The sequence below is a fragment of the Podarcis raffonei genome, chromosome 5, assembly GCF_027172205.1.
Source record: "Podarcis raffonei isolate rPodRaf1 chromosome 5, rPodRaf1.pri, whole genome shotgun sequence".
In the NCBI taxonomy this organism is placed as follows: Eukaryota; Metazoa; Chordata; class Lepidosauria; order Squamata; family Lacertidae; genus Podarcis; species Podarcis raffonei.
In genome coordinates, this window is record NC_070606.1 from 71,756,018 (window position 1) to 71,769,946 (window position 13,929).

Here is a 13,929-nt window from a genome sequence, read left to right on the forward strand (position 1 = left end):
CTTGGGTCTCCAGCTGTTTTTGGACTACAACTCCCATCATCCCTAGCTAGCCAGACCAAAGGGATGATGGGAATTGTAGTCCAAAAACAGCTGGAGACTCACGTTTGGGAAGTCCTGCCCTATAGAATTCAATGAGACTTACTCCCAGCAGAGTTAGGCATGCTAACACGAGTTGTATTTCAAAACATTTATTTGCTTGGTTCTTAAAATTACATCTATAGCCCACCTTTCTTCCATCACAAGCTGTATACATACCATACTTCCCTTGATAGCTGAGGTCTCCTGATGGGGCACTTCTGGTGGTTCCACATGCCTCCCTGATGTTTTCTGACCTTTATTAGGGGCTAAGCCTTTAATGTGGCAGGCCCTATCCTGTGGAACTCCTTGCCAATGTGTTTGGCATCCCTGCTCATTTTTAGATGTCTTCTAAAAACTGCATTACTCAGGCAGGCAGGCATTTCAAAATTGAGGCTCTCTGCCAACCAGCTTTTGGTTGTTTGGGTTTTTTATTTATTGTAATACTATGTTTTTAGTCTGCATACCACCTTGTCATATTTTATATGAAAGCGCAGTCTATAGATACTTAAATAAGTCAACCACACTGAAAGCACACTTATATGACAATGAATACCGGGAACTAACGTTTGTTAAGGGTACTGGAAACTGTTGTTCTTTGAGGGATAAACTACAGTCACCATGATCCTTTGGGGTTGCTTTAAATGTGCTTCAAATGTATTTTGTGTGCATAGCCATGGAGCCCAAAGCAGTGCACAAGAGCTTCTTAGTTTCAACAAGGTGATGATTTGTGTAGTTTCAGACCATTTCCTAGAACCATATCTTGTGAACATGGGGGGGGGCAACAGGTTGTACACTGTACACACTCCTTTCTATTGCATAACATGAAGAGGCATGATGCTTTTGGAAATGGTTGTGGAATGCCCTTCCTTGAGGACTCATGCTTTGAAGACTCATTTGTTCACTTTTCTTTTCTTTAGCAGTGCTCTTGTGCTGTTGATTCCTGAGACTTGGCAAGTATGAATTCTCACACTTTTCCCTCTCAGGTGTATTCGATGGGATCTCCCTTGGTTGATCTTCATCTTCTGGGGAGACTGTACCCCAAAGGGTATGCATTAAGAAATGCTTAAACAACAAATGAATACACTTGTGCCCTGATTTTGAAGAAGTCCCCATTGACTTCACTGAAACCTCCACTTTCTCAGCATCCTTGAAAAACTAGTTATTACTCTTTAAAGAACCAGGACCTTCCCCACCCCCCACCCCTTTCAGTAATATAACACTGAAAATAACCTATTGAAAACAGAAAACATACTTGAGAGCAAAAATGCTTCTTTTAGCATGACTCCATAGCCATCCATTCACAAAACTATAGCGCCTGAATTTAAGTCAAGGAATCAAATGGTCCTAAAGACCCTATTTATGTGTTCCATTGATTTATTCCTCCTCCCTCCCCAGTCATACATTATGTGATTCTGATTCAGATATATGTGTGTGCCCAAATGGATAAATGTATCCTCACATCTATTAAAATGGAAAGAGGGCCTATTGCAGACATGGAGCCTTCTGAATCAAGGTCAGCGACTACAATCCCAAAGGCCATGTTGCCCAAAGGCTCAAAACTACTTTAACTCACGTGAGTGAGCCAGCCAGGAAAGACTCTGCAGATGTTCTTAGATGGGCCCATAGTTCTCTCTTGCATTGATTTTGGGATACTGAACAGCGTATTTAGAGTCTGAGCATTACTCCCAAGGACGGCAATGGGAAAACTGACTTTAAGTACACTGACCAGTAAAGGTTGTTAATCAATCACATCTCATAGAACTGGATCTTTTTCAATGACCCAATCTCTACTGGGAGAATTTCAAGCTATAGAAGAGCAAAGTTCCAAAATTTTTACCCTCTTATCCAGAGACACTTATCTAACAAACAGTATTCCTTTACCAATTTTGTTTGCAATTGTGTGTACACTTACTTGGGACATACTTGCAATTGTGTGTACACTTACTTGGGACATACTTGCAATTGTGTGTACACACTTGGGACATACTTGCAAGCAAAAATGCACATGACTGGGCTACACATTTCTTTTTGGGACCAGCAGAACACTCTATAGGTAACTCAAAGTAAAACACAGTCTATTGTCCAGAAATAATATTTATTCATCAACCATAAAACACAGAATAGAAAAAGCTTTATAAATAAAACTATATATATTATATATATAATATGCTTTATTTTTATTCAGTACTCCACAAAAACACTACACACAATAACAAAATATTTCAATTCATTTAAAAAACCTCATAGAATGCAGTTGTCATTCTGCCATTGTCATGATCTGTCGTGGTCATTGTTTTACATAGTTTCACTTAATTTCATAAATCTGTTTCTTAAAAAAATTGAAGCAATTTGTTACATGACCAAGATTTAGAACATTGAAAGATACCCATAAACAACAGAACAGCTCAGAGGAGTTTACGCAGACTGTTCAATGTCAAATCATGTACCACTGGGACCAGTTGAGACACAGAACTGGGCCACTTTTTGCACCTGCAGGGATCCTCTGGGCATGTTCATTTGCATGAGCAAAACAATGTGTTTGCTGGGAACTCACAGATATCATCTCTAGGAATCTCTGTGATTCCATGTTCCAAAACTTTTATCAGAGATCACAGAGGTAGCTACAGCTGAGGTCCATGAGCTCCCATTTCAGATGTAACATTACTCACGAAAATGCAGGTGCCAGAATTCCTATGTGCATAAAGCAGCTGTGTGTAATGTCTGAACATGCCTCAAATTGTTAAAGAAAGGTAAATCACAACAGAACTGGGGTAGAAGTCAATACAATGAAGAGAAATAATAAGGAGATAGCTACATATTTTCCATTGCCCTTTTAGTAATGTGCTCCCTCCCCCTTTCAGACTTTTCCTGGTTTAGATAGTCTAGAACCTTTGCTAGCATATCCTCATCCATATATGGTCTGTTTTGTGTGTCGTCATTCTCTTGGGCCATGGACAGCCTTTTGCTGAGAGACGTCAACTTGTCTGACTCTTGAGTTCCAAGCTGGTTTAGATGTTCTTTGATAGCCTGCTCAAATTGGTCATCTTCTTGCAAGTCATCCTCGGAGGAAAGTGTGAGTGGAATTTGTTTCATCTGACCTGTATTAACAACCTCAGGATATTTTGCCAGCACCTTGGCTAAGTAGTCTGCCAAGTCTTCTTCCTTTTCATTTAGTGATTCCTGTTCCATTTGTCGTCTTTCCAAATGGTTTAACCAAGCAGCTTTGGGAAACTGGTGCCCTTTAGATCTTCCAGGCATGTAGGAAACTCTTGGCAACTCTTGCTTGAGTTGATTTGCCAGATATGATGGTTTCTGACTCCCTACATTTTCAGCCCCCAAAAGATTGATGATATCTTCCACAGTGAGATCTTCTGGTAGATTATCTGGTATCAAATTAAGTCGCTGCTTTCTGTAACCATTCAAAGAGTTCATTTTATTTTTGAATACATCTGAATTGTCTACATTAATTTCAGGGATGTCATCAACATCTTCTGGGAGTTCAGGCTCTTGCTCTTTTTCACTCTGTTTATCACCAGCTCTCAGCATCTCAATTAAATCCTCAGGTGGGATTTGTAAATTCCTTGAAATTTCTATTAACTGATAAATAGCCTGAGGATCAAGTTGCTTTCCAGAATATCTGGCTGCCCTTTTGTCTTCATTTTGCTTGAATCTTGAGTTGTCATTTCCAGCACTGCTTATCATCTTTTTCAAATAATAATCCATCAGCTGTGAAACATCCTCTGACACTTGATCTTTGTCCTCTCTTTTCATCTCATCCTCCAGGATGCTGGACCTCTTTGCTTCGTCATCCATCTCCTCTTCATTTTTCTCAATTTGTTCCTTACTGTCTCTGATCTCTTCCTGGGTTTGACTTTCCACTTTTTCCTCTATTGGGTTCCAGTCTTCTCCTCCCACCACATCTTCGTAGGCAAGGTTGTTTCCTTTATAGGCATCATCTTCATCACCAGCATAGAGTTTCTGTTCCTCATCAAACCTCCCCTTTTTCAGGTTACTTGGCCCCATCATCTTCCCCAGCTCCTGAAACACTGATTCTAAGGTAGCTAGACTTTGAGGTGTATACTGCTCTTCCACTATTTCATTTGTCCGCTTATAAGGGCTGTCTCTTGAATTTTCTTCTAAGTAGACATGTGGTATCTTAGAATGTTTGTGCCGTGTCTCAGGCCAGGTGCGGTCATCATAATCATCAGTCATTCCATCTTGGAATATGTTATCTGAACTCATGGGGTAGAATTTACCTTCTTTCAGGGTTCCCTTTGATTCTTTTTCTCCTTGCCTTAGTGCTTCCAACATGGCCTTAGCCCACTGTGACTCATCTTCTGATAAAGATTCTCTTAGATTGTCCGACAGGTAGTTCTGATCTTTGCTTTCCTTGGGCTGCAGAGCAAATGGGACACTTTGATAGGAGCTATCATCTGGGCTTGTTTCTCCATTGCTGGCTTGTTTTCTGAGGTTTTCTAGGTATTCCAGCGCTTTGATCATATCTGGGCTTGGAAGCCTTTGCAAGTTTTTCATCAGGTAGTCTGGATCTTTCTGGATGTTTTGGTAACGTTGAAATGAAGCAGCAGTGGCAGAACAGATCAGGGCAGAAAGCAGAGCAATGGGCAAGACTGTAGCAAGCCTTGAGGTTTTAGCATCGGCCATGTTTGAAATGTTCCCTTAAAATAAAATAAAAAAAAGAAAATTAACACACAAAAGTTTGGACAATATCTAAGCTCATAGCAATGAAGATTTGACCTATAATCTCTAGAAAACATCAGGATTTTAGGGATGTATTAAACACAATAGGCCATATTCAATGCTAACCTACTCAAAGTAGACCCGTTGAAATTAATGGACATGGCTAAGTTAGCTCTATTAATTTCAGTTGGGTATCCTCTGAGTATAACTTAGAATAGAACTTCAGTACCTAAGCAGTTGTATCCAACACTCCGTGCATGGAGTTCCATTTGCACAATGGAACTTTTTATTCCTCTCCTATGCCCTGTGACCACATCAAAGTATGTTCTGGGTTGTTCCCTAAGCCACTGGAGAAGATCTTAAGGGTGTGCAAGGGGCTGTGGGGAGGAAGAAGGGGAAGTCCTATATGGAGTCTGTTGTGTGTGCAGATGCTGTGGACAAAATCCAATGCTGACCACTTCTTGTGCAACAGAAATCGTCTTATGCAAGGGGACTTCTAGTTTCCCATTTCCAGCCTACAGCCCTTCATATGCCCCCCCATAACCTGCTATGGAGGGTGCCACAAGTCCCTGGAGCAGATTCTGAGGAGTGCAGGAGGCTGCAGTGTGGAAGAGAATTCCTGGGGAATGAGCTATTGCCTTTGTGCTACACTGGATCTCACCCCATAAGTCAATATTCCCCAATCTGATCCCCTCCGGATACTTTGGACCACAACTCCCTTTAGTCCCGTCCAGCATGGACAATGGTCAGGGGTGAAGGGAGGTGTAGTTCAAAGCGTCTGCAGGGGGGAAGGTTGGGGAAAGATTCAGTAAACTAGAGGACACCAACCTTTTTGAGCCCATGGACACATTTGCAAACTGGGGAAACTGTTATAGGCCACTGTAATATACACCACAACCAAGAACACACCATAACTTATTTTCTGTCTACAACAGAATACTTCATTCGACGACTTCCGGGTTGGCGCCATTGTTTAATGGCGGATTCCCTCCGAGCTCCGGAGGGAATCGGCTCCGTAGCGTCTGGGTCTGGCCGCTGCGGCGAAGCGGGGACCCTTAAAATCACAGGCGCGGATGCCTGTGAACACAGAGACTCGGCGGGCACCACTTGCGCCCCCCCAATCCGGGACGGAGCCTTTTTAAAGGCTTCGGAACGGAGGCAGGGTGAGGCGTGGTGCTGAGAGTACTCCCTCGCCTACGGAGTGAAGCCGCAAGCCATTGACAGAGAGCGCCAACTTCTTTCAAGACCGACTGGACTCTAAAATATAAACCCGTGAGTAATACGGAGATTGGAACGTTAAAAAATTTTAATTTTGGATCTGGAACGAGCGGGAAGGGGCTAAAAAGGAAGTCACCCCCCCCCTCTTTGTAAACAATTTAAAGCAAAGGACTGGGCAACTAAGGTCGAGAGAACCTGTTTTTTAGTGAAAAGATCTTGATTTCACGGTTTTGATACTATAAGGATTTACTGGAGGATAAAAAGAACTTGGGGACTGGAATTTCACACCCCCCCCCGAGACCCGGGAACGCCCCAAGAGAAAGTCTGTTGCATGGAAGATTTTGACAGCTGTCAAGAGAGCTGCTAGTCAGCTAGTTGCCAGCTGGAAAAAGAGAACATTGTTTCTGCTGTTTTTGCTGGTTTACTTGGTACAACTTTGTTGAAAACATTGAGGGCTGATACAAAATAACTGGACTTTTGGTTTTGAGCTGAAAGGAATGTCAAGGAATTAAAACCCCCCTAGAGGGGTAACAAGGATACTACATTACAAAATGACTGGAGTACGTAAATTCCAAGCAGAACTGGACAGAACACTCGCTCTCTTGGGAAACTTGAAAGATGAATACAATGTTATGTCTACAAAGATATCATTACTACACTGGACAGTAAACAACAGTTCTGAGCCTGATAAGGACTTGAAACAGGAAGCCTACTTAACTGAACAAATAAATGAAACTGAAAGTGCAGAAATGATGGAGCTGGGTGCTGTCTTTGAAGAAAATGAAGGAGAAGCAGGAGAAGCAGGAGATGTGCAGGAGTTGAAGGAGAGTTACAATATGAGGCCTGACATGATGATAAAAAAGGACAATAAAAATTGGATGTGGAAAGCCTGGTCTGAATGGGAGCCTGGAAAATGGAGAGATCTCCCTTGGAGGAGATCTAAAGACCTGAGGATTACAAATCTGCGGAAGGTGAAATCTGGAGCCTTGGGGACATCTGGATCTGTAAGAAATTTGAAACAAGAGTTGGAGCCCCCCACAGGCTTTGTTTTTAAGTATGGAAGACTGGCTGGAAGCAACAAGGATTCTGCTGGGCCGGAGCCTCTTCGAGACTTGGGGTTTAACATTAAGGACTATCAAAGAGACCGGCAGAAAGGAGCTGAGAGAGATAAAAGGGCCTCAGATGTGAGGTCTCCAGGCTAAATAAATAACATAAAGACTGATGGACATTGGTCGGGGATTGGAACCGGGAAAAGGGTGGGAGGAGGTTGGGAATCCAAAGGGCACATAAGGATAATTTGTTTTCTTTTTTTTATTTTTAATTAGTGGTAAGGAAATTGGGTAAATCGTGGAAGGGAAATTTTGGTCGACTTTAGGAAAAAAGCTTAAGAATAACTAATGAGGTATAAGTATTGATGTGTGTTTTTAACAAGGCAAAATTGGTTTCTTCTTTTTTAAATTAATTGAAAATAAGATTGTTAAAAATAAATGGAGGAAATGGAAAAAAGAAGCAAAGTAAAAAATGGTATGTTAGAATAAATGTATAAGATTAAGGTAAAGAAATAAGTTAAGGACTTGCTGAACTGACAATTTAAATTGGAATACAAGAAGGGGAGGTGTGAGGAGGTCTGAGAAATAAGGTTAAGAACAATAAGTATTAGTAACTTTATGTGTTTTTTCTATTTTTCTTTTGTTGTTTAATTGTGTTATGTATTTTTGTATTTTTCTTTTGTTCTGTTTATTTTTTGTTCTTGTTTGTTTTTTGAAAATGCTAATAAACATTTAATTAAAAAAAAAAAAAAACAGAATACTTCATTCATGCCCAATTCCAGAGGTGGAAGAGATGGTAGAAGGAGACTATGGGCACTTCATAAGCATTTCCCTATAAAGTAGTTATAACTACATTCTAATCATAGATTCTAAGCCTTTGGCAGGGGCTCTGCTATTCTATTTATTGTGCATCATCTCCAATAAAGGTACGTACAATAACTTTATAGGTTCGCAAGTACCTGGCTATCTCAGACCAGTTTGAAAACTGCCTAATGGTTTGAGACAGCTCTTTGATTAGTCGTTTAATCAAAATAGAAATTACTTCATAAAGTATCTGTATATGAAAATCAGAATTGCATCTATTGTAGAAATGAGAAGGTCTCTGTTCAGCTGAGGTCCTGACAACTGTTGGTCTTTTTCACCGCGTACAGTTTTATAGAGCATTATGTTCTGCTGATTCACTCCGTTCAAATGACACAACTTTGCAGAAGAGAACCGACTCAAAATGGACTACTATAGTGGAAGCAATAGAACCAGGATTCCAAAACTGCAGGGTGATTTTTGTTTGAAATATTGCAGTTTATTCCTATTAATGACTGTCTCTCTCTTTTTCTTATTTCTTAATGAATTCAAATGGAAGAATTACAGAGAGGAAGTGATGAGGCAGTTAAAATGGTTCTTCTGCAGCAATATCATCAGGGGGCTTGAGAGGCTAAAGCACAGATTGGCAACCTATAAACTAAATGCCATATGTGCCTCTCCAGCTCCTTGGGTATGCCCTTCCCCCTGAAAGCCAAGGGAGGGAGGAGGGAGGGAGTGAATGGATGATAAATGAATGGAAGGGTGAGATGTGTGTGAAGCAATGAATGGATGATGCATGAATGAAGGGGTGGGGGGGAGAGAGGGAGAAAGAGGGAGAGGGAGAAGGTAAGAAAGGAAGAGAGATAAGGTATGTCCCATTCACTTCTTATTTCAGCACTACCTCCTTCTTTCCTTTCCAACAGCCTGTGTGGCCCCCAACCTAGGGAACCCCCCACTCCAAAAGGTTTTGTGTAAACCTGGAGGATTATTGCTTTTTGAAAATGTGCTTCCAAGCTAAATTGAACTTTGGAAAATGTCCTCCATAATATTGCACCAGGTACATGCTTTTATTGATGCTTAATTTTTTTTAAAAAAATCTTTGATAGACTATCAGAACAGACCAAAATCCTTTACTGTTTCTTTATGTTTGCAGAATAATCCTATACATGTCTGCTCAGAAATCAGTCCCAATAAGTTCAATGAGGCTTACTTCTAGATAATTGGGTATTGGATAGCAGTCTATAGCTCACTGATTTCCAATGCCTTGAATGAACATTTTTGCTGGGTTATGTATATCATTTTGTTGGTAGTAAAGAAGAATTCATCTCTGTCAGTCTGTGCATAGTAAGGTGACACACACACACATACACAAACCCGTTTACATCATAAGGGCTATAATACAGCGCATAGTAAATATAATTCTAAGCCTATAACATTATTGATCAGGTGTTTTTGCTTATTTGGCATTTTATCCTTCTGTCTATGAAAGTGGGTAGCAAGCAGTAGCATCCATTGGATGTTATATAGTAAGGCTGTGGCTGGAGTAGGGGTTGATTTCTAAAACAACAGATTTAGAGCACTCTGACCGCATGAAAATAATGCTGTCTGATCTAGAAGCCCTTCAGCCCAATCCCTGATTTGGGGGAATTCAGTGGTGAAGAGATGAACTGGCAAAGGACATGTTTATCTGTTCCTACTTAATATATTCTATGAAAACACATAAGCAAATTAAGCCCTGAGTATAGGCTTTGCCTATACTGTTCTCAAAGATTTGAAATAGATTTTTCATGCATGCATACTGTGCTGTGTTTAGATCATTTCTCCAGGCTACAAGGGCACTATTCAAGTTCCCTATGCAGTTAAAATCTGGCTGAAGGAAATATAGGTTCTCTAATATATTATTTTCTCTCTCTTTCAGGTAACAAACCATCCAAGGTAAAGCAAAACTATACCAGACATAAAACCATAGCTCAGTGCTACAGCATCTGCTTTGCATGCAAAAGGTCCCAGGTTTGATTCCTGGTGTGTCCAGGCAGGGATGGGAAATACTTTTCCATGAAACCCTGGAGAGCTGCTGCCAGTCAGTGCAGACAGTACTGAGCTAGATGGACCAATAGCCTGGCTCTGCACGAGGCAGCGTCCTATGTCTTTGCTTAATTCATATTTTTCAGTTCATTCATTTCCCCCTTTCCTTTGTACTCTGTAAAATATCCTGTTGATATGCCTGTGATTCATGAGATGAAAAAATCCCTAATGCCTGTACACACCCACTGCTCTGAGTAGAAAATTACAGTTCATTTGTTATGCCAGTCAAGAAAGCTTCTTTTTCCTTCTTCTTCTTCTTTTGCAACACAGTATGAAATAATTTCACATACTGGGGTAATTGAAGTACCACCATGTTCCACAGAATTGCCTTGTTTCCTCCCAGCTGCACCACAAATGAGAACTTTGAATACCCCCCAACTGCTACCTAATAATTTGTTAATTTTCAAGACTGGACGTAGAGGAAAACAGTGATTGAAATGCAATTCACAGTGCCCTTAAGAGAATGGGAAATACTTTTATTCTGTTACAGCTGTTTTTCAGTGCAACAGCAGACATACACAGGTGGCTATTAGACAGCAATTTAACCAGAATTTTACCAAGTCATGAGAAGCATCTTAGAATCATTTCTCTTTTTTTGCTTTCTTTCCAAATATTGAATTCTTATCATTGACTCTGTCTTACCTTGCACTCTGGACCATAAAACTTTGTACTTTAACTGTAAATTACCTATTTTTTCTAGTTCCCTGATAAAACTTAAACTTTTAAGCTCCAAATAAAAGAAAATCAGAGTATACTGAAAATCAATATTTTTAACAATTGCATATTTTCTATGCTACCTCAGGATATGATTTTGTTCCAAATAGAACACATTTTTTTAATATAAATAGGAAATGATAGGAAAAGGGTGTTTCAGCTGTTTTTGCATGGCAGCTGAATTATTTTCCAGTTTACTGCTTCCTGTGAATTGACATTGCATTCAGGCACAATGGGAATATTTCCTAATTGCTGTTTATTTGGAAACCCTGCAGTTTGCTTGTAATTCACATTGCATTTATGGAGTACAAATCTACTGTCACTGAATCAAACCCCCATTTCATTGCTCATTATGAAGCAACAGCAGTTTCCCTTAAAGCATTTGAAGAGATCCAGTGAGCCCATCTTAACCATGAACATTTTACACTTTCACTTTAATCAGAAAGAACCGTGATCTTCTAGAGGAGAAGAGCAAAACCTTATTTGCTGGTGTTTGTAGTTCTCCTTAAATTCACTACTGCTCTTTAGAAGCATATAGCTTCATGCACATGTTGATAATGTACTAAGAGCACGTGAAATTACCAAAATCACCTTTCTAGGATATTGCCATAGTATAATTGGTTTGCATAGTAATTGTGTAGAATCAACCTTTTCCAGGGCTTTTGGCTGTTATTATTTTTAGTATCCATTATCAGGTGCAAAGTAAATGTTCTTAAATTGCCCAGTAAAACCGTGTTTTTGTGCTACTTAAGTGAAGTGCATCAGGTGGCAATTTCAGACGTTTCCTGGCTATGCTATCCCCCTCCCACCCCGCCTGATCCTTGCAGTGGAAACTGTATATGCATAGAGAGTGTGTGCATTTGGTCTCCCATTCTGTTTGTCAATTAAAGAGAAAGTAGGTCTGCTTACCTGTGTGCAGAGACAATTTAAAGCATGGTCTTCGTTATCTGTCCGCGGCAAGTTTATGGACTGTTTTCAGCACCCGGACAGCTCCCTTCGCTTATAGTGTGCGTCACCTGACTCTCCACTGCCATACTGACGTCACCCCAGTCGGTCACGGAGGGGGGGGAAGCGCAGCTGAGCTGTTCAGAAAGAATGCTACAGAATTAGCTTCGTTTGGGGTGTTTTGCACAGGTTTCCATTGTACGTTTACGCCACCTGCCTTCCTCTAAGAAGAACTACATTCCTCTTTGCAGTTTACGCAGCCAGTGAAATCCTCCTTAGACAAACGAATAATTACACCTGTCGGATAGGTGCCAGTTCATAGACTCCCCTGTAGACTCTTTCTTTGGGATTGAATCGGATTTTACTATTACTGCTATTTTGAAATCTACGTTTGAGGAAGTGAACCGAAGGCCACGAAAGCTTATAGCACAATAAATTTACTAATCTTTACGGTGCCAGCAAACTCTTATTAGTGTGTGTGTGTGTGTGAAGGTTTTCAAATGCAGGGTGAACTTATGATGGAGGGATTCCCAGTTAAAAATCATAATGACACCTTAAATGAGAGATGCAATGTCATCTATAAATTCTATATCCCTAAAGCAAGTGCTGTATTTTTGTCTCTTCTTAGTTTCTTAAAACTGCAGGTGAAAACACAAAGAATAAAAATCTCGTGGTGGTTCCTGTGGGTTCCACCTTCCTCAGGGAGAATTCTGAGTCATTTATTTTTCAGAGAGAGAGATGCCTCAACTATGAAGGGGTAAATGTTCAAATATGCCAGATGTTCTTCAACAAGTACTATTTAACACTGTAGGCTGAAGCTTATACCAGATGAGGTGCCAGTCACACAGTTAGCAAATGGCTCTTGAAAAGTGCATAGCAGGGGTGAGGAAAGCAATCCAAATTGGGACTGCAAAGAAAAAACAAGCACACTCTAAAATAGTTGTACAATACTAGCAGTGACCTCTGGTCTTGCTGTCTTCCTCATGGGCTAAGACAGGAGCACAGTGTAATATGTATCATCCTGTTTTTTTCCTTTACCAAGAGATTAGAATGCTCTTTATTCTTAATATCTCTTCCATCCTAGGTGGGTTTTATCCAGACCTGAAAATCCACATAGTGCTCCAGAGGGCAGGAGTAGAATTAGTGGGTGAAAATGGCAAGGAAGCAGATTTTGGCTAAGCATTAGGAAATACTTTCTTATGGCAAGAGCTGTTCAACACTGGAATGGGTTGCCCTAAGAAGTGCTGGGGACCTCTTCTCTGGCAGATTTAAGGAGAGGATGGACAGCCATCTGCCAGGAATTCTGGACTTCCATCCTGCATGGCAGATCCTGAATTGAGCAGAGCGTTGAAGTACTGTAGATGACCTCCAAAGTCCCTTCCAACTTTGTGGTTCCAAGAAAATCTCTTGCACCAAGCGAGGGGAAATGCCTTTTGTCATTAACAGATGTGCCCAGATTACAGCATTCCATGTGCACTCTGTCTTGGAATGCCTGGCATGAAAATTATTAAAATGTGCCTGCATCCTGCCTGTTCCATGACGACTTCTTTATTCCCCTTCACTTGCAAAATACATTTTTCTTGACAATTTTGACCTTTTGCAGAATAAAAAAAAAATCAAAAACGTGTCTGAATCTTCCTTCCAATTCAATCAGTGTTAGGAAATTAAATTGATGCTAGACACAGTAAATGTGTACTGGGAACACATTAAACTTTTAAGCTTTTATATGCCAGTCTGTTCTTTACATTATGCGTAAGGTCTCTTCCATCTCAAGAAGGACAGAAGGAAATTGCGATATTCTTTTGCCTTTCCACAAACGGTGGCATGGAATATAGACAGAACCAAGTTCTCCAAGTGGGCTACAAATTCAATGCCTTTGGTGTCTGCCCTGCTCTGCAATTGTTCCAGACGCTGCCAAATGATCTCCAAGAACCTGAAACTGCAGTGAAGCGCAAAGAAACTTGTAGGAGAAAGTAGAATGTGATCCAGTGGAATGTTCTTGGAAAGAGATCACAATAAGGGGAGTTTCTCTTGGTTCAAAATGCTTGGAAAGCACCTCGCAGCTCCCAGTTTTGATGGCTGAAAACAGCAGCTTGAATAGTTCTGCTCTAGCAGACTCCCACACAAGAGGGATTGATGGATGTGAGACTCGGGTTGCCTCTGTTGAAATCATCTTTCTTTCCCACCATTTATTGTCATTATGCCTATTTTCTTCTTAAGTCCCTGCCTTGCTGGCTCCTGCACATAAATCAGCTTTGAGTACATTCTGGTCCCCACAGCAGAGGCTTCCCTCTCCCAACTCTTGTTTCCTCTTTCATTTCATCTGAGTCCCTTCCCTCTC

General features: G+C 40.7%; 1 protein-coding gene across 1 annotated transcript; it reads right to left on the reverse strand.

Moving 5' to 3' along the window:
• Positions 1–2,231: 2,231 nt before the first annotated feature.
• On the reverse strand, positions 2,232–11,679 carry SCG2 (secretogranin II). The gene is made up of 2 exons (XM_053390025.1): positions 11,553–11,679; positions 2,232–4,754 (listed from the first exon to the last, which is right to left on the reverse strand). The coding sequence occupies exon 2, from the start codon at positions 4,738–4,740 to the stop codon at positions 2,890–2,892; it is 1,851 nt and encodes a 616-aa protein (XP_053246000.1). The 5' UTR covers positions 4,741–4,754; positions 11,553–11,679; the 3' UTR covers positions 2,232–2,889.
• Between the last annotated feature and the right edge of the window lie 2,250 nt (positions 11,680–13,929).

Coding starts and splice junctions, on each gene's coding strand:
- SCG2 (XM_053390025.1), bottom strand. CDS start 4,740: ATGGCCGATGCTAAAACCTCAAGGCTTGCTACAGTCTTGCCCATTGCT.